This window comes from Pangasianodon hypophthalmus, chromosome 2, assembly GCF_027358585.1.
Source record: "Pangasianodon hypophthalmus isolate fPanHyp1 chromosome 2, fPanHyp1.pri, whole genome shotgun sequence".
NCBI classification, from domain to species: Eukaryota; Metazoa; Chordata; class Actinopteri; order Siluriformes; family Pangasiidae; genus Pangasianodon; species Pangasianodon hypophthalmus.
In genome coordinates, this window is record NC_069711.1 from 21,511,706 (window position 1) to 21,539,325 (window position 27,620).

The window sequence follows — 27,620 nt, forward strand, 5'->3', positions numbered from 1 at the left end:
GAGAACAAGAAAAACATAACACTATATGAATACAAAATATAAAAAGCAAATATTGAAACACTTGTACATTCCTGTTAAAGGTGCTTCCGGTAAAATCGACATTACTTCTTCCTTTTCATCTACAGCTGACAAGTTTACATATTTTAAGCCAAAGGTTATATTCCTGAAAAGTACTGCCATGTTTGCCATGTCCACTGATTATGTTTGGTAAACTCTACCTAATGGTGATGGTTTTGAACTAGGAAGTGTAATTTTATGTGACAAACACAGACGAGCAGAGTGATACACACAGTGAAACAACCAGGACTAACTGTGGTATAAATTACCATATCGCACAGCCGCAGGTTCAGCCCACTGATACTTGCTTGGTCTGTATTGAGACCATGGTGCACTAACTGATGATCCCAATTTAGTCTTTCTAAAAGGAACTGTATTACTTTTTTTCTTATTCTGTGAACCTGTATTACATGTAAGATAATCTAACGGCTGTATGCCACAGAATGTACCCCATATCTGAAAAGATTTAAACATTAAATAAAAGTGAGGATAAATCTAAAAGCACACCCCTTCACACCCCATTGTATAACAGTAAAATGAAAAAGCACCAGCAGCGGCTTGAGCACTTCTTTCCCACTCTGGAGGGTTTGTTTTCCTGAGCTGCTCTGATGGCTTTCACAGCTATGGCTACGCCAGGGAGGAATTTCGCAGCTTGAAACCCGAGAACCCTAACTAGAGACGGCCAACCTGCTGCGTGAAAGGTCCTTGAACCTTCAGAAGGGCACGTACGCAGAGTGAAACCTTGAAATGAGGACAGTGTCGCGTGCATATGGGACCTGCATAATGTAATGTTATCGCAATAAGCTAGCTGTCGCACATGTTCACAATATAGCACTAACCTACTCAGCACAATATCAGAACACTGACACAAATACACAGCACACTACAGACTGGTATGCAGTCCCTTTTTAAAACCCTTAACCAGCTCACAATCAAAATGCTTACCCAATACAACCTATTCACACTGAACACGATACTCTCCAGAATAAAGTGCATAATGCGATTATACAAAGAACGAGCATACGTTTCGCTGCTTGACACTTTTACGAGGTTTATTCCTTCATCCTTAGTAACTGCCTGGTCAGAATCACGGTGGTTTAAATTAGAGTGCTAGCTTGTTTATATTTAGGATTAAATACATCTCTAGCTAAGACCATTTATGAACTCGAGTGATGTAGCTGAGGTAGAGGAACTGTCAGAGCCAGAATTCACACACCATGCTAACGGCCCTGGCATTTCCATCTCTGGGGTTTCTTCCGGTTCAGGCCACACCTGCTTTTGGGTTTAAATACAAATATGGATGCAAATATTTGGAGCGCTAAACACAGTGGCATTGTGTTACACTCCTAGCTTACAATCCACAAGAGTAACAAAATAAATCCACTTGCAACAAACTCACTAAGAGCTCTGGCTGCAGCTGCTGCAGGATATGGTGTCCTGAGAGATTATTAATCTCATTAATCCAAGGGTTAAACTGAACTGTAGTTCAATATATGCCTGAAATGGGTAAAGCTTATTGTGTCCTTCATCCAGGCTTGCTGACTCATGCCATCATTCTTCAACAGAGCCATGGTCAGGGAGATCCACTCAAACGCAGCCCTTGACTTAATAAGCTAAGATATTCACCACTGCGCTCAACTCCAACCACACCCATTTCACTTCATTCATCCCCCATAGAAAAACATGCACACCATCTTAGCTATAATTCAGCTTTTTAAAGTTACCCTAATTTTGCATATATTTAGTCAACAAGTTTCCAAACTAAATTAAGCACAACTTTTCTTGACAAAAAAATAAACCACCTGAGAGGAGCCTTCATAGCACTCATTACACAGTGCTGCAGTTTCAGCTGTAATGACATGGTGGAAGAGAATAAACCTGTTAGCAAGTCATGCATCATCAAAGCCAGAAGTCTGCCCGGCTAATCCTCATTAAATTGGGGATTGTACCATCAAGAGAAGGCAGGAAAGGTGCTCTAATCCTCCCTTATGTCCCACATGATTCCACACCAGGTCAGGATCATGAGCTGACTTAAAATCTATATGCTGATATCTCAGAATGCTGACTGGCAAACCCTGAGTTCACATTCAGATGGCTTGTAGTTTGTTGCTTGTGGGTGCAAATGGTCAGGCTTTGCCAAGTTCTAATATGGGATGGTACGTAAGATTCACATATACATACCAATGTGTTTTATCTTTAATTTTATCTTGCACTGCAGTTAAATGCAGGAAAATACGATGTCATCTTTTTTGTTCCATTTATTAAGCTTCAAATGCAATTAATTGGTTAATAATGGCTAAATCATGTCTGAATAAATAGTGACAAGCGACCTATCATCTCTCTTCAGCTCAGCTTTCTCACTCCTCTTTTGTGTATCGTAAAGGCTCTATAAAAAAATTAATTACTGCTATTTACTAAGCGTTAATTTTAAAATTAAATGTTTCCTGAAAAAATATGTGATGGTAAAGAGCTGAAGGGAAGGAAACGAGAAAGGGAAAGGGAAAGGGAAAGGGGGAAGGGTAAGGGGAGGGAAGTGAAGTGAAGGAAAGACAGGAAAAAGAAGGAAGGAAAGTGAAGAAAAAGAAAGAAGGCAAGGAAAAAGAGTCAAGGAAGAAAGAAAAGAAGAAAGGAGAGTAAAAAAGAAAGAAAGAAAGAAAGAAAGAAAGAAAGAAAGAAATAGGCAGAATGAATGAAATAAGGAATAAACAGGGATAGAGAAAAAATAAGAAACTGAATAAAAACACGAGAAAGAGAAGAAAGTAAAGAAAAAAGAAAAGAAAGTAAGGAGAGAATGAAAGAGAGAAGGGACTCTACAGTGTGCACATGAACAAAAATGTTTAATTTTTTTTAAATATTTCAGGCTGATTTAATTCTCAAAGTGCTGGGAGACATTTTATTTATTCATATATATATACATATATATGAATATACATATATATATATATATATATATATATATATATATATATATATAAATACATACATACATATATACATACATACATATATACATATATACATACATACATATATACATACACACGCATATACATATACACAATAAACAAGCATAAAACCTGTCTAAGCAGCATCAGTCTAGGTAAAGCTGAAGCTGCATATTTCCTCACTGGAGATGTAGCTGACTGTCTAGCTGCTGTAACGGTGATGGAGCAACTGGGTCCAAACAGAGAAGATGAAAGTCTAGAGAACAGAAGGCACGAGTGTGTGCTGATGTGGAGCTTCCTGCTGCTGATACCTTCATCCCCCTCCTTCTGCACCTCACTGCCAGCTCACACTCCCAGCAGCCATGGGCTCATTGCACTACAAAGGCCACTGGCCTAGAATGAGGTCCCCATGCCTCCCCTCTGAAGTGAGTTTTCTATTTTTTGCCACCAACATACACACAAACACACACACACACACACACACACACACACACAGTGTTTTTCTTTTGTGGTTCCAAGGACACAGCAGGGAAAAATCTGAATTCCTGCATCTGGATACGCAGCTATCCAGGAGATTGATGTGTTTCAAACATGATATACTGACTAAAACCTCAGCTATTATAGTGTAGCATACATGAAAGTAAATTCATTATGAATAATAAGCCAGATGTCTAAAAGCATTTATGTAACAGTGAGGTATTCAAACGAATTGTTTATAAAAGTGTCACAGAAACCTTCCCTTTGCCATGTCACTCATATAAAACGAATATTAGTAACTGCTTGCTAGCCAAACAGGTTTTTGAAATCTATTACTGTCTGAACCTTGTGTTTCACCAATCACAACGCTCAGTCTGGAAAGTTCCACCTCACTGGCTCCTGGTCTGCAGAGAAGTACCAGTGGTGGAGACTCGCCCAAAGTTCCTGAAATCCTGAAGAAGTTCCTTCACACAACATGGTCTCAGTCTCAGAGGCTCCACAAATGGACCATGAAGTGCCTGATATCTTTTGTACACTTCTCTGGCCACAAGCTTCTGAATCTTGAAGGTTACAACTGGATTGGCTCTCCAGACCTCTGTGTACATGTATTTCCAAATACCAGCCTACAGCGGGGAAAACAAACTTGAACACAGTAATACAATGAGCTGGATTGAAAAATATTTACAGAATCCCATATTTAACTTTTTTTTTTGGTCTGGCTTGCAAGACGACACACAACATAACCTTGCTGCCAGCTGAGCTTTGAGCAGACTCCAGTTCTTGATGCTGTCTGTCAGAACCTGATCTAGTCTGGATGCAGAGAGCATAAACTCAGTTTGCTAATCCTGCATCTTACTAACAAATGTACTGAGCCTCCAATAAAGCCCAAATCCTCTTACTGAGCACACTGGATCCAATAAGTTGAAGTTTTCAGACAAAGGTAAAAACAGCTAGATTTGTTTCCCATGCAATACGAACAAAAAAGTGCCATTTTTAACTTGGTTAAAATCTACTCTGCTATAATCTTAATGGACCATGAGCTGTTTAAAATAAGGCTCCCTTTATACTTCACCAGAAAACCAAAAACACAAGGGAAGCCTTGCAAGTAGCCTCATAGAAAAGTGACCGTTTCCATGGAACCAAATAAGCAGGACAGACAAAACATTATGTTCGTAAAATTTTAAGGCCCTGGACTCTTGGGCAGTTTAGCATGGTTGGTTGTGCTGTCTAAGGAAAAGTAAAACATTACACTATGTTAATAAGAAGGAAACGCATGAGCATATGTGAATGATTTAACTAAGTGCAAGTCAGAATAGGTGCCATCAGTCCTTGCAGATTGACCGTGTGTGTCCTGTGTCTACTCTTCCACGCAGAAAGTGAGTGAGTGTGAGCGGAGGGGCCGACAGAGCCCGGCGTTCTGCAATAACAAAACCTCTTTGTAAAAACAGTGAGGGCCCCGCTGAGAGACTGGGTCACGCAGCGGAATCTGGAGCAGATCTGCAGCTCACGGCCGGCCTGTTTTCTTTCAGTCCTGCAGACAGGATATAATGGTTTCCACATGTGAAGGGGGCCTGAGTAACAACGACAACAGTTGAGAGGCCCGGTGTTTTATTACCTTCCCTTTTCCACATGCGGCCGCAGCCGCAGGGCTTCCAGCACATCTGATCCAAGACTCGGCCAAGAAAGGAAAGGAGAGCACTTGCGACTATGGCTGTGGTATGTGACAGAAACGTAACCGGGGCTTAAATATCAGTTTGTAGGCCTTAATTTTTCTCAGGATTTGGCAAGAAATGGACTTTCAAGAGGATGAAAAATGGTAGTAAGTGACATATCAAATTACAAATTCATTAAAATTGCTGTTAGGGTGTTACCTAAATCCCAAATATCCCAGTTTTCATGAGAGTGGGAAACTACTACAAAGCATTTCTTCAAGTCCGGTGAGTTTTGGTGAGTGTCTGCCTCAGTGAATTTAAATTCAGTTCATAAATCAACATTCAGACCCCCAAGCAAGACACCATCTTGAGGCTCCTGCCCCTAAAATTAGATCATTGTGCATAGCTGCCTCCAAGAGTTGGCCAAGGTACATGTGAGGGTGACTCGGCATACTCCGTCTCTCTGGATAAATTTGGGTGGTGTGCGAGGCCTGTGTAGTGCCAGATTCTAGGCTTCAAACGCAAAATGGGCCTCACATGATGCCAAGAAAGTGCAGGACAGGAGGGAGTGAAGGTAAAAAGCTCTGACATTCCTGGAGCATATCCATCTACCCAGAGAGGTACTGCGCCATTTCCAGCCCAACTGGGCTACAATTATCCAGAAACAATTATCCAATCAGACTCCAAACCAGGCTGTAAAAATGTCAAGGGAGAGCAAACACTAGCTACACAAATGCTGCAGAGATAATGATTGGTGTTTATAGTACGGAAGTGGGCATTATATCATGCATCTAATGAGGCTTAATGAATAGGATTCAGTCAGCCACTGTAGCTCTCCTCCAAGTTTCTATGAAGACAGAAACGCAAAAAACCCATAAAACACTGACATTGCAAAAAAAAAAAAAAAAAAAAAAAAAAAAAAAAAAAAACCACTGGCTTTTGGGGGGAAAAGCCAAACATCAACCAAACAGTGGAACCTTCCAGCAGTAATGATCGCCAGAAACAAAAGTAATGCATAATAACTGTCTCCATGCAAGCTAAACAAATTATTTCACTTAAGGGCATCAGAAATTCTTGAAACTACCTGAGGCTGCACATACCAGATGCATGAAAAAAAAACTGTACGTAACTTCCATTTTACCTCCATTCTACTTGTTTTGGATTTGCTTCAGAAGACATACCGACAAGTCCAGGGAACTGCTGTTGTGACTTCTGCATATTTAGTCAGGGGGTGACTGTTTCTCCAAGTTCCCAACTCATGCAAGTCCAACCCTGTTCTTCTTACCACTGTAGATTCCACTGACAAATTCGTATGTTTTTTTTTCCTTTGTTCTCTCTCTGACAAAAATATAAAGATTGAGCTAGTATATTCTTAACGTGATGTCAGATGATATTTTCTTTGGGCCCAGGTTCATCTGAAGCAAGAGGCTGGCACAGTTGGTTTAGTTTGATCTAGGGAACTGATCTCTGGTACTCGAGCTTGACCTGAACCATCCATACCAATAGAAGATACTGTAACAACAAATAAATATATTTTTTTTCTAAACAGTGTGCATCTTGACTTATTTTAGATTTAGATGTATTTTTAATTAACAATTTTGGTTTAGTAACTAAAAGTCTACACGATATCTCTTAGCACAACAATAAAAAAAATAAAAAAAAACTCCCAATCTGGCACCTGGTTAAACGGTAAGTCGAAAATCAGAAGCAGGTGAACTGAAAAGGCAAAAAAAAAAAAAAGAAAAGAATTCTGCAGTGTGTTTTGAATTAATCCCATTTATAGGAGTAAGGCCAGTTTGCATGCCTTCATGGTCCATGTGCTGGCTGTTCTGGCTCTCGGGATGGCCAGCTTTTCCAGCCCTCAAAGTCACTCCAAACCATAACACCCACAGATGGTGAGAGCTGTGCCAGGAAGCGCTGCCCTTTTGTGCCCGGTCTCCTTCATGCTGGGCCGACCCTGCCAGGCGCACGCCAGTGGACCCGACACATCTGCAGCCAGAATGCTGCTCATAATACACTTTGTTCTGAGCTTTTTAACCTCATTAGGCTTTATATGAAAGCATTCAAAACAGTGAAGAAACAGTCTTTAAGCTAACAGTTCAGGGAAATGCAGAGTGTAAGATAAATGGCAGTTTGGATTTCATGGTTTTGTTGCCGATGCAGATGAGGAAAAAGAGCCGAAACTTTACAAAAATAAAGTGCAGCTCAAATCAAGCAAGTCTCTTGGAAGTGACTAGAACAATGCATTCTAACTGTCTGTGGGCTTGTTAAGGGTGATGTTTCCGATCTAGACCTGCCAAAACATACACCAAGCGCTGGCTAAAGAGTTGTGTTTTGGTTCAGCAGGACTAGCCTTATTGTTTTAAGCACCTTTTTGCATTAGTCTAGCCACAAACAGAGCAGCAGTAAATCTTTTTAGTGGGGAAGAGGTGGTCCTGTTTTTTTTTTTATGGTAAATGAAAAGTGAGATCATGTCTAGAGAGACAGATGTACAAACGCTCAAAGGTCTTATCTTTCATTGTTTCTGAGCAGCGACACTAAACATAGAAAATAGCACGGCACTGTTAGGCTCTGTTCACATGACACAAATGTGATTTTCTGCCATAATGTGACACAGAGACGTTTTTTTTTTCAGGACTGTGAAAATCAGACCGGAGACCTTTTCGTGTGTGGTCCTAGTTCAGATACATAACCAAATGGCCATGTGATATGAATGAGACTGGTCACTTGGGAATTAATGAGGTTTTTTTTTTCTAATGCACTTTAATGCTCATGCACATATCAAGGTCTTCATCCAGTGTCGCAAACGTAGCAAAACAGAGGACAAAAGCAGCAGTGACTTTCTTCAGTGGAAGGAAGGGGACACTGGTAATTTCCTTGATAATTGGGGAAACAATGCAAGCAAAACTAGAAGGAATCCCCTGAAACCTAGCAGTGTTGGAAAGAACTTCCCAAGAAACTGATACGCGCATAGGGGCATTTTTTCAGGGGACAGCTACATTCTCTTTAAAGACAGATATAAGACACTTCCACTTACGATTGTGCACCAACAAGATACAGATCCAATCTGAGGAATTGTGCAAATGTGAACTTAGCCTTTGATGAGTCTGCAAGCAAGCAAGCAAGCAGCGAACACTTGGATGAAAAATATCTGGTATTTTCCAACAGTAATAAAAACTCTGAATAGAAGAGGTGCTGTAGACTGGAAAGGCATGAAAACCTTTAAACTATTGATCTTTTCCTACATAATGGCAAGAAACACAGACAAAAGTGCAGACACTGATACACATGTATTCATCTGCTCCACTCAGCTATGCCAGGCAAGCAATGATGAAGCATAATTAAGAGACAAAGCATGAAAAATTTAATCCCTGGATCCACCAAACAGCCACAATTCTTGCCCAAACTGCACCAATGGCCTAATTGTCTAAATATATAAAATATTAGAGTCTGCTTTGCTTTAATTTTTTTTTGCAGACATGTCCATCTAATGGGTAAGAACTGTTGAGAATGTGTGCCCTTTCTGCGCCCTGATGACCCTCTGCCCTGGTTCAGGCATGTAGTGATGATGCCAGCTGACAGGATGAAAGGCCTTCACAGGGGGCAGATCTGCAGGGATTTTACTAAGGAATGTTAGTCTCTAAAAACATCACCTGTTTTTCACAGAAATAGGGCATGTGATAATTAACTGAGCTAATAAAAACGGTGTATTTAACACTAAATTAACTTAGTCATTTAGATAATGTGTGAGTGTTGTACAGAAGTTAATGAAAAATAATACAGTATTGAGTATTTATATATTAAAAAAACATGAACATTTTTTCCAGGACAGAACTAATAGCAGTGGTGGGACAGTAAGGCCAGGGTTACACTCGAGTATGTGGCAGCTACACAACTGCCATTGTTTGCATGCTCGCCTGCGGACCTTTTGTACATCTGGAGGATTAAAAGCAATATCCACTAGGGCTGGTCAAAGCCAAACCAGCCCTGTCCAGCGGATGCCCATGCCGAACTGTAAAATGTTTAGTGATTTCATCCCAACTATTCAGGGACACATTTGTTTCTGTGCAGCAGCATGGAAATGTTAAACATATGGCTGATCTCTATTACTTTCTCTTTAAAACCTTCCTCGATCGTTGTGATTGTTGGCATGAATGGCCTAATCGTGACCAATTGAGTGTAAACATACCAAACACACCCTGTCATCATGCAGTGGGGGGCCAAAACTTGTGCTGGGAGAACTGGATAAGTGAAAAACAGAGAATGTGACTGTGACTATGACTGTGATGCACCAAATAATTAAACATTGGAAGTTAATGTTTATAATTAACTTTATACCAGAGTGCTACTGAATTCTTCAATCTGACTGGTCAGAAGGTGTTGATTAATTTTCTGTAACAGCAGCTCTGACAATAGTGACAGCGATCATTCAAATTAATGCACTTATCCTAAAATGTTATGTTTTTTTGCAACACTTCTACCATGAGCTGTTGTAAGCGATGACAGGAACTAACTTGTCTTGCAGACGTTCGACAAGATTAAATATGACAATATACGTTTAAAAGTACATTAAACAATTAAAAATGTTATAATTGGCAAATTGCTGTAGTATAAGAGTAATAAAACGTGTTAGTATTGGAAAAAAAATCTATTACAGGGTGCTATCAGTAACTCTGCTCTGCGTCTGGTCAGATCACATCACCGCATTGATCATGTTTTTCCGTACTTAACAGCCTTTTTCCAATACGCAACTCCATGTTAAGAAACACTCTCCTCTTTGTTAAGTTTGTTTGTTGAAATCTGATTAATGTGTGACTCATTAACTGAATGCTAATATTGCCTATAAACTGATTTTTTTCCCCCCAGATTATGTTGTCCATGTATACATAATCACTGTCAGAAGACTGCCTGGAGCATTTAAATTACAGCACCACTGGGTGTGAATGTGTGTGTCTGTCACCAGAGCAGTTCAGCAATCTTTAACCATGTACTTGGCATACATGCTAACTCTTTTGAAGGGAATCCAAAACGAACAGAGAGCCAACAGAGGAACTCCATCTGAGTGGTCAAGGAGAACTGTTGGGTTTAGGATCAGCGCTGTTCACCCGTTGCCTACATCCTGCTGCTAGCGCCGCTCTGAAGGACAAAGCGTCTTTAGGCTGGTCGCTGTGCTCGTACACACACAAGGGCCTGGTTACAGACAGGCATCAGTGAGCAGGAACCCACAGTGCTGCCAAAGTCCATTAGGCTCACTCAGACAGGCCCTCTGCTCAGCTCGTTAAATGGAGTTTTAAGCAAGGACCTTTCTCTCAGCCACTAACACAGCATCTTTGCTCCACCTCCAATCAGACTTCCTTTACTGCTAATTATATAGTCAAGAAATTTAAATAAGACAAACTCTTCCAAAGGGCTTTATGCAAACTCCTAGTCTATTGGTAGCAGCACCAACTCACATGCAAACACAGGTTATACGAAAGACAATGTCTGGTTTATATTTTTATATATATTTTTTTTCACACCAGTAAACTCTCCAGCAATATGTAGAACATTGCGCCTTGTCACACTGCCACATGGATAAAATTACTAATGAATCTAATATGTATAGCTTTGTTGCATGTTTTACTAATTTCAGAAATATTTCAAAACAGGGAAATTAAGGCTGGATGATGTTGACTATGATAGTGGTGTTGTATTATTACACATTGTGATTAAAATGTGCCTTGCAATTTAAAAAAAAAAAAAAACTGAACAAATTAGGCATGATTATACACCATTTTATTCATCACCAATGCTATGAGAGAACATAACTGATGTGCCAAAAACATTCCCAAATTTTGCAGTCTATATAGATTACAACTTAAACTTATTTGTTGTTTTAGTTAAAGTATCTGAGACCTTTTAGATAGACAGACAGCTCCTAGAACACAATAATATAAAGCAGATTGTTACACTGTTTATTTGCATATTACAGGTTTTTTGCAATATCAGTATTGTGATAATGATTAGGGGTGTAAACCTCAGGCTTCTACGTGATATGATTATGACTCATAAGGAGTCAATATTTGAGGATACTGCAGAATCTGAAATGATATGTTACAAGTCGATTTAATAGCCTCTAATCGATGTGACCAACTTTGTTCAGAATCAGGAGTACGCTAATTAATTTGTTAATGATATACAGAGAAGACCTATTTTAAAAGTATCACTTCATATAATACCAGATAATAATCAATTTACAAGTCTTTTCATTCTTTGCCTTTTAAATTGATGCATCAATCCAAATTGACCGAATTGGACAACTCATGCACCACTCCTAATAACAATTAATAAATTAAATATTAATTAAATATTGTGCGGCTCTAAAAGGACCTAAAGGCCATGTAACACAAACAATGTCTCTCACTGGTTTAACAGATGGCAAAAAGTACAATAGGTACAATAAGATGTGCAAGACTGTTGATATACTTTTTTGCAGTAGAGGTAAATGATGTATGCCTCACACCTCTGTAAAAAAATAAATAAATAAATAAATAAATACAAGCTGGTTTTTTTTTTTTATATTAGATGAAGTGAAAATTACTGGATCCACCTGACCTGAGAAGAAACTATTTTGATTCCCATTGTATCTTTCAAGAGTTTAAACTCCATTTCTGTATCTGTGCAGCAGTTTGAATCACTGCTGATTGTTCTAGCACACTTCACATTTAATTTAAAAAATAAAAATAAAATAAACTTTACACTCCACTTTTAAGTGAAGGTCATGTGATTAGGATCGGGTTTATTTATAAGTCAGTTTTTAACACTTCTTAGCACTTCACTAATTGAACTTGGTTTGAACTGAGTTTGCTTAGAATCTGCTCTTCAATACATTTATGCATGCTCAACTCCCAAAACCTGACAAAGAAACTCAAGTCAGACATATTTGGTGTCAAATTTCAGACTCTGTTCTTGCGGGACTGCAAAGTGAATAACCACTGGAGCTAATCCAAAAAATCAAAATCTATTGCTAGTTCCCGGTACAGGAATGTAACGGTTGGTTTTGGCACTTTCCACCTTTTCTGAAGAGCAGGCATTGCAAGCAAACACACCCCAACACTTGCCATGGGCCTTGGGGAGAAACCCAAACAGAGAGGACAATCAGGATGAAAGACGAGGCAAAGTCCTCAAACACAGCTGGAAAAGCCTGACTGAACAAAAAGCCTGATGAAATAACGAGATGAACAAAAGCACACAGACAGGTCTGAAGAATAAAGATCTAGTGAACTCAGAGAAGTGGGGTAGTAAAATACATCTAAAGAGCGGTACGTACAGGGAAAAAAAACTTCAAATAGATATAACTGATATAACTTGATATAACTTGCTTCGAGCTAATACATACTCCTGAACAAACAAATTATATTCTGCTAATTATCACGCAAAAGCTAGGGCTGTTACAGTGTCGTGGTTTCACTACTTCCAGTTAATCACTCTGTATGATTGCAGTTACCTCACCATATTTTAAAAATACACTTCTCTGAGATATTGCATGTATACACTTTTCTGAGATTCTCAGTATTATTATAACAGTTACACTCTGATTGGAAGCAGCTGGTTAGATGTTAATAGATGTTTATACTTTCAAACTGTAAAATGTATTACTGGCAATTAGTAAGCAAACCTAAATATCATGATATGCATGTATCATAGCAGTATTTCATGATATAATATTTTTGTCAAATCACACCTCGGTCAATCCAGGTGAAATCATCGGAGGCCTCCCGACTGATCATCTCAGATTTGCTTCATACTTCATGGAAATAGTGTCACTGTGTCCAGTAAATAGTGTGCAAAATATCAGGCTTGTATCTGCATTAGTTTCTGAAATAGAGAGGCTTTAAAAAGGGGGTGTGGCCCTGTGAAAACAAGGGCTACAGAAAAAATAAAGTTTTCACCTATGCATGACATTTTCAGGGATTGTCTAGTATAGGATGTTTTTAACTTCTAAAATATAAAGGTCCACAGTTGCATATTTGCTAAGTTATGGCCTGCTGGAAATTGTAATAAATAAACAAACAAACAAATAAATAAATGTTTGTGCTTTGGCCCTCTACATCTCCACATTCTGGCACATCAGATCTTTCAGATTTTTATTTTTTTTTTGCAACTAGGTGTATGTCTGAAGAACTCAAACCTACAGTAAATTGTAAATCAAGGATTTTTTTTTTTAAATCAGATACTCGAATTTAATCGAGTAATCGTGACAGCTGTATAATAAACTGTGTGTGTTTTTGAATGATTGATTAATACTGTGATAGTTTTAGACCAGGTTATCATATTGTGAAAATTTCAAACTGCAACCCCCTACTTACAGTACATAGTCAGTAACACTGCAGCACTAAATGTCAGTTGGTGAGACTGAATTAAAATGCATGGCGCATGAACACTGACATAAACCCATCAATAATGCAGAGCTGGAGTACTGATGTTCTGAAGACAGCACATCAAACAGAGCCGAGTTACAAACTCGTATCAGCACACAACACGGCTCGGAGAGAGGAGCTACATCAATCGGAGAAAGCAAACCTCATCTTTATTTATGCATCAACAAAGGCACAAAGGAGCAGCACTCATTTGGCAGGCCCATGGCATTAAAATTATTCATTTTTCATCATTTAAAAAACATCAATAAAAATATGAAACCAAAAAAAAAACATTTTTTAAAAAAAATTATATATTCAAAAATACACACACACAAACAGCCTTCAACAATAATCTCACAAGAACTTCGATCCGCACACACAGAGGCACCTGAGGCCACCTGCTTTCCCACAATGCTCTGGTGCACTGTCTCTCTACAAGCGCTCATTACATGCGATTTTGTTTTCAGCAGCAATCAGACAAGCAGTAAGCCGTCTTCAAGACTCCTGTGCAGACATGCTGGCACTGGACCAGTGCGCACACACGCATACACACACACACACACACACACACACACAGGCCAAGCAGAGTGCAGACAGGTACTATAAACACTCAATGCTCAACACCTTTTTTTTCATACAACACCTCCTCACACACACACACACTTCCATAAGAAGTAAACGGGGCAGTAAATATTTCCACATAGCTCATGCGATCCCACCCCAGGGTTAGTCAGTTTATCTAAAACACACGTCAGTGTCTTCACCGGCCTTATGGGGGACATAAATAAACAAACATGAATATCTTTGGCAACACTCATCAGTTTACACCCACACAAAATTACATTCATGGCCACATTCATGTTTACACACCAGCCAGGAGAAATGTAGTGTCTTGGAACGCCCAGCTCCTTTTTCTCTGTTAAAGCAGGTGTTGCTTTACCGGTCGAGCTGCATGAATAAAGCCACCATCACACACCGCCACCCGGCAAACCTACAGCCACGCATCTGCTGCCTGTTGAGATCACCGTTTTTCTCTCTCGAGACACAAAGGCAGCGCTGGCGTTTCTGCCAATTACTGACCTCCGAGTCAGAGCTCTTTCATCTCCCCATCAGAGAGACGGGGTCGGAGGTCAGACATCATCCGAGGTCATTTCCTATTTTATGTGAGCTAGTGAAGGGGAGTACAGACTACAAGTGAGTGAGTGAGCAAAAGAGATGAGGAGAGAGCCCTCGATAGTGGCAGAAAGCTCTTTTTTTTTTTTTTTTTTTTTTTTTTTAAAAAAAAAAAAAAGATCATGGCATACTCTTTGAAGTTGATATGACACTAGTGATAAACTGTGTTGCATTCAATGAATACTAAAGGAATATATAGCATTTTTAAGCTGATCATTATGTACACTGTACTAAGAAAGAAAAGAAAAACCTACTAAGGGCAATCTGTCCATCAAATATGGGAGAATTTGTGATTATGCATTAACAAAATAGGAAAATGTCCCATTGATATTACAAACCCTTCAGGCAAATGTTAAATACCTCTAATTACTTTTTACTGCATTGCTGCAGTATTGGAAAGTTAAAATAAAACAATTCATATCGCAGCGCTGTTGAATCCTCTAATCTGATTGGACAGATGGTGATTAATTTTCTATAGCAGATCAGATAGTAGTGCTGGATTTAATTCAGATTCACAGGTTTTATGTTAATGCTCATTTGTAACATTATCTGAATGTCTATATCACAGCAAGAAAAAAAGATAAAGAATAGGCTGAAATATTTAATCTAACGCTATGTATTTTCAAAGTGAGGTCATATAGTATTTGAACAAATTTATAAAATGTATTGTTAGACAAATTAAGACTCTGAACTCTAGAGGAAGTGTAATCTAAATTTAAAAAAATGCAAGTTTGAAGTGTGTGTGTGTGTGTGTGTGTGTGTGTGTGTGTGTGTAACTAGAATAAGAGCAATGCCCTGTTGTCTGCTGCACACGGAACGCCTTCAAACAGAATTCAGGATTAATGAAGTGGGTTTATTTATTTATTCATGACAATGAAAGGAGCCTGGCTGCAAGGACAGAATCCTCACTCTGTTGCTCAGCATTGCGGGACCTTTTCAAAGCGCCCCATGCACGACTTCCCAGCCCCCCACAATCCTGTGTTCTGCCCGGACCTACAAGCTCCTACGAGCTACGGCTCAGTTTTGGCAACATGCATGCACTTGCATTCACACACTCGTACTAATCACATCACGGACCTTCTTCAAAATGTCGCCATACTACGTCTGCAAGTCACAGCACACTCATTTAGTCATTAATCCAACAGACAGAAATGAGACTAGTGCAGCAGTCTGGCAGTAGTACGGGCCCTGCTTCCTGCTCCTTGTGAAAGCCTGGCCTCCTCCAGGAAAGGAAAGGGGGAGGGGAGTTCAAAAAAAAAAAAAACGCAAAGCCTGAAGAGCGGCTAAGTGCTGAACCACCCCTCATTCATGACAACACACACGCAGAGCCCAAACACACACGCAGCCTGGTTCTCACAGTGGTTCTTCCCCACCCCCTCCTCCATGTCTCTCAGGGTAGTGCTGTGTGCTAAAGCCTCTCTGATAAAGTCCTGTGCCATCGCAGGTCACCCGGCAGGAAGGGCCACACAAACCTTAGTTCCCATGATGCTCCTATTCACTCTGTGTGTGTGTGTGTGTGTGTGTGTGTCTACCCTGAATGAAACAGGCCAGTTGATTACAGCTCCTGTTTAATGAAAGACGTTTGTGAAGCAGGCTCAGATTTGCCTCTGGGAGATTCTCAGTAAAATGCCCAGCCTCAGTAGCCCAACAGCTAATTCAGCACACATTCACTAAACAGGTTGTGCTCACTTCATAGCTGTGGGCCCTCTAGAATGTACACTTTAATGTATATTACAACACTTTCGAACAAATCCCTACAAAGTGGATCTGTAGTACATTGTGTGATTGAAAAAATAAAGTCTAGGGCTGCAACAACAAAGCTGATAAAATTCGATAAAAATATTCATTATTGATTAGTTGGTGTATGTTATGAAGCACAGTTTGCCACACTGCATTGTTTCATTTAGCTCATAAACACATGGAGGAGAATGTTACAACAAGGAAACCAAAATCATAAAATGTTCACAAAATGTGGATATGACATTACTTGGGTTCTGATGTGAGCACTTGGGCTCTGAATTCAACTGACCATATGGCTGCCAAAAAAAAACTGGGTGTTAGCTTGGGTGTCTAATTTTGAAGAAGAAAAAAAAAAGTGGTCAACATGATAATACTTGATAATGTTCTCAAGACCGATTATCGGAGTATTATTAACCTGGCAGGATTCAGTGTGACACTGCTGTCCGTCTACACAGCCTAAAACAGTGAGCATTAAAAAAAGCATAATCAGAGGAGAAACTCAGGAGACATAAGACTGCAGGAAAAGATGGGCAGCTCAGAGTAAACCATTACTAAAATACTGTCAAATACTAGCATTTTAGTAAGGGCTGGAACATTTTCATTTTATTTCACAAATACAAGTTCAATAACAAGCATAAAAGCAGAATAATGAATTAGTTTTTGGCCTGTGATTGTACATGACTAAAAAAAAAAAAATTTTGAATTCTGTGTCATGTGAAATCCTAGTTTTTCAAAAAAAAGACAAAAACCTGGACTTTATGGACATGACATTTTTGTCTTTTGGATGTAAACCTTTGGAGAAAGGTAGACAAATCTTTAACGATAGGATACAACATATTTTCAATAAAATGCTGAAAGGATTAAATATGACAAACACTTGAACGAACTTTCTTAAAATGTCTCATTTTGGTGCACACATTATTAAACATCATCTAGGGTTATGGATGTGACATGAAATTGTCCTTCAACTATAAATATAAAGAAAAAACTATCTCAGACCCTTGATGAGTACTTTAGGTACTTTACTCTTGAAACAGTGCAGTGTGGATGCCTGAAACATGTTTTAGGTGAGACTGCTATTCTTATTTCATGAATGATTTCCTTAACAACGATAAATCAACCCCAAAAGCAAAATGACAAGGCTGGAAATCGACAACATAGTCTATGCCAACAAACCAGCACTGTTACTCCCTAAATCTGCTCAACCCCTTCAGGTTTCAGAAAATCTAACAGAACTTCCTGTATATTGCTCAGATTTACAATGTGTGTATGTCCACAGACCAAACCATACACAAATCAAGCTTAAAAGATCTGTTGTTCATCTCGACAGATTGTTCACCCCAAACAGAGAAAGTGCAGTTGTGCTCAGCCGTACTTTCATTTACAAAATGAAAAGCGAGTGGCTGCCTGAGCAAACCCTTCCCATGGTGAAAATTTGACATTTTCTGTTATATACAGTTCTGAAAACTATACGCTTTCCAGAACTGAAATATGTTTCTCTTGCGTGTGCAACTCAAGCAAAAGTAAAGTTACAGCATTTTAAAAATCTGTTTACCCTCAGAAGTAAAAAAGAAGAAAACTGCGTTTAAAGATTTTATTCTGACTCGGTGTGGGAGCGACTCGGACATTTCAAGTGCTGATTTCAATTCAATTCCAACCACACAATATCAAAATAAAGGCAAAATAAATATCCACTGGTCGCTTCTCTAACTGAAACACTCAGATGCTAAATTAATTTTGCTTGCCGTTTTCTGCGGAATAGACTCCAAAGCTTTGGTTCACTCTTAGGTTTCAATGCCTGGAATCGGTGAATTGACTCTTTTTTAAAATCATATTGGTGAATTGACTCTTTTTTTAAAATTCATTTGAAAATATCGAATGAGCTCAACACATATTGAGGTAAAACATTTTTTTAATTAACTCATTAAAATCATTGAAATAATTGTGTCCCAAGTTGGTACAGATGCCACCCCGTCCCCTAAATCCAGTCAACACACCTCTCCTAACTGCTCTTCTGTGAGAAATATTCTCCTCTCAGTGTTTATTCTGCCTGTTTAGGCTTGATGCAGGGGGATAATTAGGTTGTGTGCATGTACGGCTCCTGTTTTTCTGTGCTTCAGTAATTTTTTTTTTCTTCCAAAACTCTCTACTCTTCACAATTTAAAGCATTCTCTCAGTGAAGGATATGAAGAGAAATACACAACTGCTATTTATGCCAGATCAGCTATCTTGAGTACAACTGCCTTAAGACCAGTCAACACAAAGTTCAAGATCATGGAGTCAAACAATGACATTCAGACATTTTTATTATGACAAACATCAAACATAAAAATGGGACTTTTACAATTAATCCTATTCATTTCAAGATTCCTTGCTTTATATAATCCTTACGATATTCCTAAATGAAGCCAGGCTTTGCTATAGACCATGATACAATATCAAATACTGTGGTGATTGCTGATTGTATAATAGGTTTCTCATTACTAAACATTCCAACTACCCTCTAGAAACTGAACCACTAACCAAACATATTGCAGTATAGCCTGTATTAAACCTTTCCCAGGGCTTTTCTGTGGGTCCAGGTACTAAATGTTCTTAACATGTCCTGTGGCAAATGCTGAATCAGATACAATAGTACACACAGGATGAATTTTTATAATTTTACATATATAAGCTATATATTTGAGACCTTATGTCTTCCTTAACTGTCCATCACAAATCTATGAATATGCCATTTCTAACTTTTGAGCCTAATGACCCCTGTTAAGCCTCAATAAACACTCTCAAGAAATCAATAATATATGGCAAGTTTTATTTTCACATTTTCTTAATTCTATATAAAAGTGATTTATCTCACTACATAATAAACAAACACCGTATCTGTCCTTGCATCTAAGTACTTCATTTCCAACAGACACTTATTGGTAGGGGTGTAGCTAGGAACCCTTGGTCCCCTGACAGAATATTGCTCCAAACCATCTTTAATTTCATTTTGTATTTTGTATACATTACTTAAATTGCTGAAATTTTTGTGAGCCTCCTGTCACCACCTTTCACTCCACTAGTAAAAGCTCTTCTTGATAACTTAAGGGCTTCATATTTATTGCTTAAATATAGTTTGCATGTTAAAATTCTACCTATTCCTTTTGATCCAGTTATTGTTCATTGCATATATCTCGTATCCACTGTCTATGCACCTATTGTCCGTCACTTGTCTACTGTCTTTGTCCACTTTCTTGCACCAGAGAAGTAGCCCGAAAGTGTTTGGTTATACTGTACAATACTTGTATTGGTATAATGACAATAAAATTGAGTTGAATTTTAGGAATCAATCTTTTTCTGTGACTGAATCTCAAATTGAGTATATACAGCACTACGCAGGTTCTTAAATGCCATTATGTCATAACCTACATAGCAGGGCTGGGTGATATTGCAAAAAAAAAAAAAAAATCTTAATTTTTTTTTTTCAACTTTATGAAGGATTCTCAATTACAATTTAATCTTTTTTCTTACATAATGCAATTATAAATAAATTGCGCAATTTTTCAAAGTTTTTTATTTATTAGAATGGACGTTGGAAAATGTAGATAAAAAAATAAATAATACTATGGTGCAAAAATAGTAACAGCACCATCTATAGCAAACAGTGCAAACAATGGTTCTTTTAAATAAATAATATTTTTAAAAAAGGATGTTAAAAAACATTGTTTGCACTATTTGCGATAGATGGCGCTGTTACTATTTTTGCACAACTTGGCAAACCCTTCTTTCTTGACAGACTAAATGGGGACTGTGTCTTTCGTGTCATGAAATGCCACCACAGCTGAGAAGTCAACTTGGGGTATTCTACTCAACTTCCCCATTTACGGAGTGAAGTCAAATCAACATGGCTGCAGCACACAGCATCAGAAATAAACAAAGCAAAACTTCTTACCTTTAAATGAGTTACACTGTATATGCAAGTATTAGCTTTACATTAATCAACATACAGACATATTTCTTTGTTAAATATAAAACACTGACTATACAGTTCCTTGTTTGAGAAAGAAAATGTACATCACTCATCCGAGTTAGCTGCCTACCTTGTTGCTAACAAAATACGAACATGGGGAGTCCAGTTTCCCATTTCATCTGCTGAACGTATTTCTGACCGACAAATTATCGCTATTGATGTAATGCAGCATTATATTTTAAACTTGTTCATCTGATCTTTCATATATGTACCAATTCCATATCTCTGAAGTGATATTTGAACCTTTTTCTATGCTAACTTTTGCTTCAGGAAAGTACTGCCTGTTTATCTTATTTTTTTTTAAATCTAAGCGCACAGTGTTTGAAGGTAGTGCAGGCTGTAGGAGACGTTTATCAAGTTAAGATGGCTATGTTTTTCCTTTGTAATGGTTTAAACTTTTAAATGTCATTTATGGATGTTTAAATTATATATATAAAACATATGTAATCTTGATTAGAACACTTTGAAAATTGCGTTAAAACATTAATTCGAATTAACCGAATTAATCGTGAAAATCGCCCAGCACTACTAGATAGTGAGAATACATGGTTGATAGAAAGCTATTTGATATTCAACCTAATTGGAGGCTTAAGTAAGGATGCAACTGATTCCTGCATACAAAATTTTAAATGGAGAATTATTATACAGATCCTGGGTGGCGATTTTAACACTGTGTAGTACTACTGCAATACTAGAATGTTCCTTCTCTGTATATAAAACTGTATTCATTAATACTGCATATAAATTCCAAGTCTTTCACAAATCAAATGCAGGTTTAAATGAATTTCAAAGCCCTAAACTTAAATGTTCTCTCTTCCCAATGAGGAAAGCTGCATGTGTAATAAAGACAAAACAGTTCAGAAGGTCACACTAGCAAAGTTAATGAATACTATCCACAAATACTCCACGGCTATTTAATCAAAGCTTAACAAGCTTTTGCTTCATGGCTCATGCTCTAAAGAACCTACCGCTGTACACGTTACTCAGCCACTGGAACCAGGGGAATATTAAACTGGCTGTGGGGCTGGTACAACATGGAGAGTCATGCCACCCAGACTGCTTGGAGTCGACGGATGGGTGGCCGTTGACTGGCTGGTTCATTTGCATGGGGACGTCCCTAATGGACTAATTCTCACCAGTGAATGAGACAAATCCATTAGACCTGAAGACTACAGCCATAGGCTAAACCTTAGCTATATATTTCTGAGTGTCTCTGAATTCAGTTTGCTTAATTACATATTTTCTCCATGCCCAAACCTGAAAGACACAATCACACAAGTGTCCCATGAATCATTCTTCCTTGGCATTCCTGCATGGACTAGGTTAATAAACAACCAAGCATGTGTTACAGAGAGAAGCAGGGACTATGTAAATAGGATTATGCTGCAGCATGAAAGATGCAGAGCGTCTGCGTCAGAACTGTACAACATTGTTGTGTCAGGAGCATAAATGAAGGACAGAGCCCGCTCATCCACTAAACACGCCGCATGCAATAGAGCTGGATCTGGAGAATCAGTGCATTCCTATAAGCTGCACTGCAAACACAAAAGCACAGCTACTGCTAAAGCTAACCCGCATACAAAACAAGAACACAGATATCTGAGTAAAACCTGAAACTTGAGCCAAGAAAGAAGACGTGGGCATGAGCAAATTTAGTTTCACTGCCCTGCAAATTTACTTTAACTCAAGATAAGGTACTTCACCTAAATAGCGCAAAAAGTCTTTTTTTTTTTTATTCTGCTAAGCGAATGTGAGGGCTCAAAAGTCAGCTTACTTAAAAGATCTTCAGTAAATCTTGAATGATGAATTAAATGCAATTTTAAGATCTGTATCAGAAGTACCACACTATTTACTTAAACCTTAAATATTTATTTGGCTTGTAATCAGGCCAGATTTACAGCATTTCACTTGTGTGTACCAAAGAACACTTTCGAGCATTTCGCCCAAAAAATGTTCAAAAAAACTGATATCACAGATGTGCACATTACCCTGGAAGCAACATTAACATTAACATGCAGGGAATGTTCAACACCACTTCCAGCCTCTTTACGCCAGAGCTGTCATTCAGGTGTAGGAGCTTGGCAATGCTACGTTGCAAGACTTGTTTTCATGGGCAGGGAAATATTTAAACTGGAAGCAGATCGTCCAGGCTTATGGGAATTGGTTTGACTAAATCACACCTCGATTTAACACAAATGTTTGAAATTAGCATTTTGGGGGGCGTTTTTTTTTTGTTATTTTTGTTTCTTACAGCTGCAACGCTGATCTCAGATCAAATGTTAAAAAGACTGCCAGAACATTTTTATAACTTGGCTAAGTAAGCAAAGCATTTGTTTGAGCTGTTATCAATTATGAGGTGAATAGGACAAAAAAGGAGGGCACGAGCACGTGCATGTGTGTGTGTGTGTGTAGGTGAGAGAGAGAGCGAGAGAGATTATTAACAACTAAGTGTGACAAAGGAGGAGCGATGGGAGTGGTGCAGGCCCCTCTGGGATGGTGATGTGGTCTCCAGCTTTTCACAGAGATGAAAGGCCATTTGGGACGGGGCCCCCCCACCGACCACCACTCTGCTGAAGGAGTGTACGCTCCTCCAACACCATCACATCACACCGGCATAACAAAGTCTACCATTTGTTTCAAAATTAGTATACAATTTCTCAACCAAGAGCCATGACACTCTTATGCTTTTTTTAAATCAGAATAACAATAATAGTTACAAATAGTTACAGATAAAAAAAAGCAAACCCATGCCGTATTGCATATGTGTGCACACACGCATGCGCGCACACACACAGACACACAGACACACACACACACACACACACACACACACACACACACAATCCTATGCTCAATTTACTACAAATCAATTGCTTTACTATTGTTTTATCAGTATGCCTATTTCCCTTTTTTCAGTACTGCATTGTATTCCGAGTGTCCATTTTAGCACTTAGTTTAATTTATAAATCCATGAAATCAGGATAAAAAACAATTCTTTTGGGGTTTTTTCCCCTGTAACTTAAATCAGTGGTTTTCAAAATAGGGTTCCTGAAGGTTAACCAAGGCAGCCATTCATTTTTTTTACATTTATTTTTATCTCAGTGATGGAAACCACAACCCACCATTATCAGATTTATTATACAAAGTTCTTATAGTTATTAACCTATTGAAGTGGTCACTTGACTTGAACCTCAATACCACAAAAATAATAAGACTTACGAATAACGTTAACTTGGACCTAATGTGTTCTGTCAATGGGAAGTTCAAGGAAAGAAGGGGAACTATAAATATTATTGCACACTAAGGCAGGGCAATATGATGATATAATATCGATATTGTGATATTGTGTCACAATACGCTTTCCTGAGATATCTTGGATATTCTTTTTTTTTTTCCCTATAATCTATTTTGTTTGTTTTAAATACATTTAATTACAAACTGCCTAGAAGCAGCTTACACACACACACACACATATATTTACAGATATATACGTGTGTGTATGTAATATACATATACATATACATATATATATATATATATATATATATATATATATATATATATATACACACATACATACATATACATATACACACACATACACACATTATACACTTTTAAAAAATATTTTTAAAAAAAGATTTCTTGAATATAAAAGTCTATTTTCATAGACATTCTTTATATCATCAAACATGTTTTTTTTAATGCTGAATGTTTTGCAGGCATTTTGTGAGCAAATCTATAAACATTGATACACGTTACGCATCATAGAAATGCCTTCAAGAATCATGATATCATGTTTTTGTCATATCACCCACCCCTACTGCACAAATGTGTAGTTGATTTTGCACTTAATTGGGTTCCTGGCTGGAAAAAATCTGAGAAGTCTTGGTTTCAGTCAGTATGTTTAAGGTGCACTACAGGCTTAAAACATCTGGAACATAATCCAGCATCTAATGCTTGTGGGAAGTGAATTAATATGAAAAATATAAAGCAAAACACAATGTCAGAGACCAAATGATGAATCTTTTTCTGATTAACTCAGGGATGTGATAAAGTGGAGCAAATTTTAAAACAAAAAACAACAACAATAACAAAAAAAAAACCTTCAAAGCACAGAGTAAATATCACAGCTGGAGCCTCACAATATCATAAGCATATCATTTTTCCTAACTGAAGCATAGAAATGCTAGGCTGGAAATTACAGTGTATGCACCTAGCTTTTCTTTAAGAAAATAATCTTAAAAAATCTGTTTTAAGTCTCTGCACCTTCCTACAGCCACCTGAGACTACTGAGAGTACACAGAGCAAAAGCACAAACAGCTATAACCCCAAACTCGCAGTTACAGAGCACAAAAGCGAGCAGAGAGAGAAGGAGTGTTTGGTTACCTGCATGGTGAAGACTCCCAGCTCCTGAGCCGACAGCTTTTTCATCTGCACCGCCAGCACTTGCGCTTCCTCCAGGATAGAAAAGTCGCTTTCGGCACCGCAAACTCCTCCACACAGCAGTCCCAACAAGGCTACGAGCCAGCAGCTAGAAACCTTCACCTTGTTCCCGGAAAGCTGAGAGTGAGTAGTCCAGGGCGAGGAGGAAATGAAGGCAGGGAAAATCACAGCTCTGAGCCGCGAGCGTCTCGCCATGATGGCTGGGGTTTGTTTAATAGTAAGCAGTGGGTCGTGGAGGAGCTCTTAGGAGGAGAAAAAAAACTTCACTCGGTACCTTTTAACTTTGTCGCCGAAGGTCGGTGAAGTTCCACTTTTCCAACTCGGATATCCTAAGCACCAGGCGGTAAGACATAGTTTTGGGAGCTAGTTGTAATCACTAAAAGCTGACTTTTAAAAAAAGACCGCGTTTAGCTTCTTTCACGACACCCGCGAGCCGCTTCGCTAAACTCTGCGTAAAGCGCGAGCGCGAGCGCGAGCATCACAATAGGAGAGAAGAGCAGCGGCGGCGGTCAGGAAAACCCGCACCGGATCATCCCTTTCTGCTGGATTGGCTTTGGAGTGGATTAGACTGGGGTTGGAGCTTAGGCTACAGTCGTTCACACGGCCAGGTTGACCAATTCGATCCCAACAAATCAGATTTTCTGTCTTAATGTGACTTGTGAATGTGATTTTTTTTTCCTCAGGACTGTGTGGAAACAAAAAAATCTGATCTCAAATCAGACCTGAGCCAATTTGGCTACATTCACATTACAAGCTTCTTTGCACAATTCCAGTTTTTTCACTCAGATCAGATCTTGATCAGATTCTTCCTTTCTTGAAGATTCACATTTGTAACATATATCTGTCTTTAATGTGAACGCATCTGTGATCCAAAACACCCCTCATGTACACACTGATTTCTAGGGTAATTCTTAAGTCCTCACTGCAGAACCAAAACTCCAGGGGGTGGAGCTGGACCTGAGCCAACTCCTCATGAAATACTCTTTCTAGTCCTAAAACCCTGACATCTAACCTCTAACCCTAACCCTAGGTGCTGTACAACATGGGATAACAAACATATTTATCCAGCCTGAAACACACTAAGTTGTCTATACCCCCTGGACTTTTGGTTCGACTCCACCCAGGTAGGAGAAGCTGGATCAAGTCCACCTCCAATCAATGGACTTTTGGTTTGACTCCACCCAGGTAGAACAAGCTGGATCAGGTCCAGCTCCACCCCCTGGGCTTTTGGTTCGACTCCACCCAGGTACGAGGAGATAAATCAGGTCCACCTCCAATCCCTGGACTTTCGGTTCGACTGTACCCAGGTACAAGGAGATGGCTCAGGTCCACCTCCAATCCCTGGACTTTTGGTTCGACTATACCCAGGTAGGAGGAGATGGATCAGGTCCAACTCCATGCCCTGGATGGGATGCCACATCATCACAGGGCACAATGCGGACACATTTACAAACCCACAGGCAATTTAGTATAGACAAACGGAGAACCTGGCGGAAACCCATGGGGAGAACATGCAAAACTCTAAACAGACAGTAACCTAAGGTCAGGATCAAACCGGGGACCCTGGAGCTATGAGGCAGCAACACTACTATGCCACCAGTTAAATATTAAACCATGTAAAATATATGCAACTCTGTAATCCCTAAAAAAGATTTATCATTTGATTAATTTGTACAGTTTAAATCGGGTAACTGGGCATGCAAATGCAGGCAGTTCCTCTGATCACCAGTCATTAAAGTTAGTTGTCTTTGTCATGGCAGGATTAAATACTAACACCCAACATCAAAAAGCAGTCATGCTGTGGCTTTGAGCCCCTGAAACAAGCTTAAAACTGTTCCTCCCCAGTGGACCTGAATATTGTCCAGTTTCTGCTCAGTTAACAGCTGAAAATATAAGCTTCAGTATCTAAGTTTCCAACTGCTTTCCAGTGGGGTTGAGGAAATATTGTACAAAATGGCATTATTTCTGAGAATTGTAGAGAAACTTGTTCTATATACAGTGTATTTCCCATTTGCTCAGTGGATATCCAGATAGCATTTTGGCCATGAACTTGAGAGAACAGTGTGACGTCTAACTACTATGGGTTATCAGACAGTGGAATGAAAACACAGGCATGTTTCTCAACCAGAAAGACTACTATTTATGCAGAGTGCTCAAAGTGCGACTCGGAAACAAGCCAAGCTAATGTTATGACAGTTAGATGGGTTTGGTGATTTTTATAGGAAAAAGGTAATCCTTCCACAACTGTGGTGCCATTCGTGTCCCACTGATATTCCATTTACAAACATGTCTGTAAAGTATGCTGATGTAAAAGGGATTTTAAACACAGCTAAAGTGTCCTTCACAATAACTTATGTGCATGTTTAAGGTAAATAACTTAGAAAACAACATTTTGCCTGTTCTACCACACTATGACTATATTTTTCCTTGAAATATAATAATTAAAATCCTTTTTTGTCATTAATGTGTGAATCTCATACTTGAAGCATTTTTCCATGACTCGTCTATTATAGATTATGAAAAAAATTTACATTTTACTTGTGTCCCACATCATTCACTCAACCCTGTTACCTGAACACAATCACCTCTATGAAATATCTGGAATATTCCATATATATATTTCTAAGTCACATGTTTCAGTATAAAGCTACATCATCCAAAGTTCCTAAAGATCATGAGAAGAACTGCATTCTCTCATTCTTTTGCTTTATTTTCAAGA

The 27,620-nt window shown here is 38.7% G+C and overlaps 1 protein-coding gene across 2 annotated transcripts in view; it reads right to left on the minus strand.

Annotated features, from left to right (window-relative positions):
• Positions 1–25,422, minus strand: part of cachd1 (cache domain containing 1) — a 75,711-nt gene extending 50,289 nt beyond the window's left edge. Inside the window, exon 1 of one of the 2 annotated variants that reach the window (XM_053227679.1) lies at positions 24,845–25,422. In XM_053227679.1, coding sequence (XP_053083654.1) covers positions 24,845–25,096 — 252 coding nt within the window. In that variant the 5' untranslated portion in view covers positions 25,097–25,422. The remainder of the gene's footprint in view (positions 1–24,844) is intronic. The other variant, XM_053227677.1, reaches the window with a different exon arrangement.
• Positions 25,423–27,620: the final 2,198 nt, after the last annotated feature.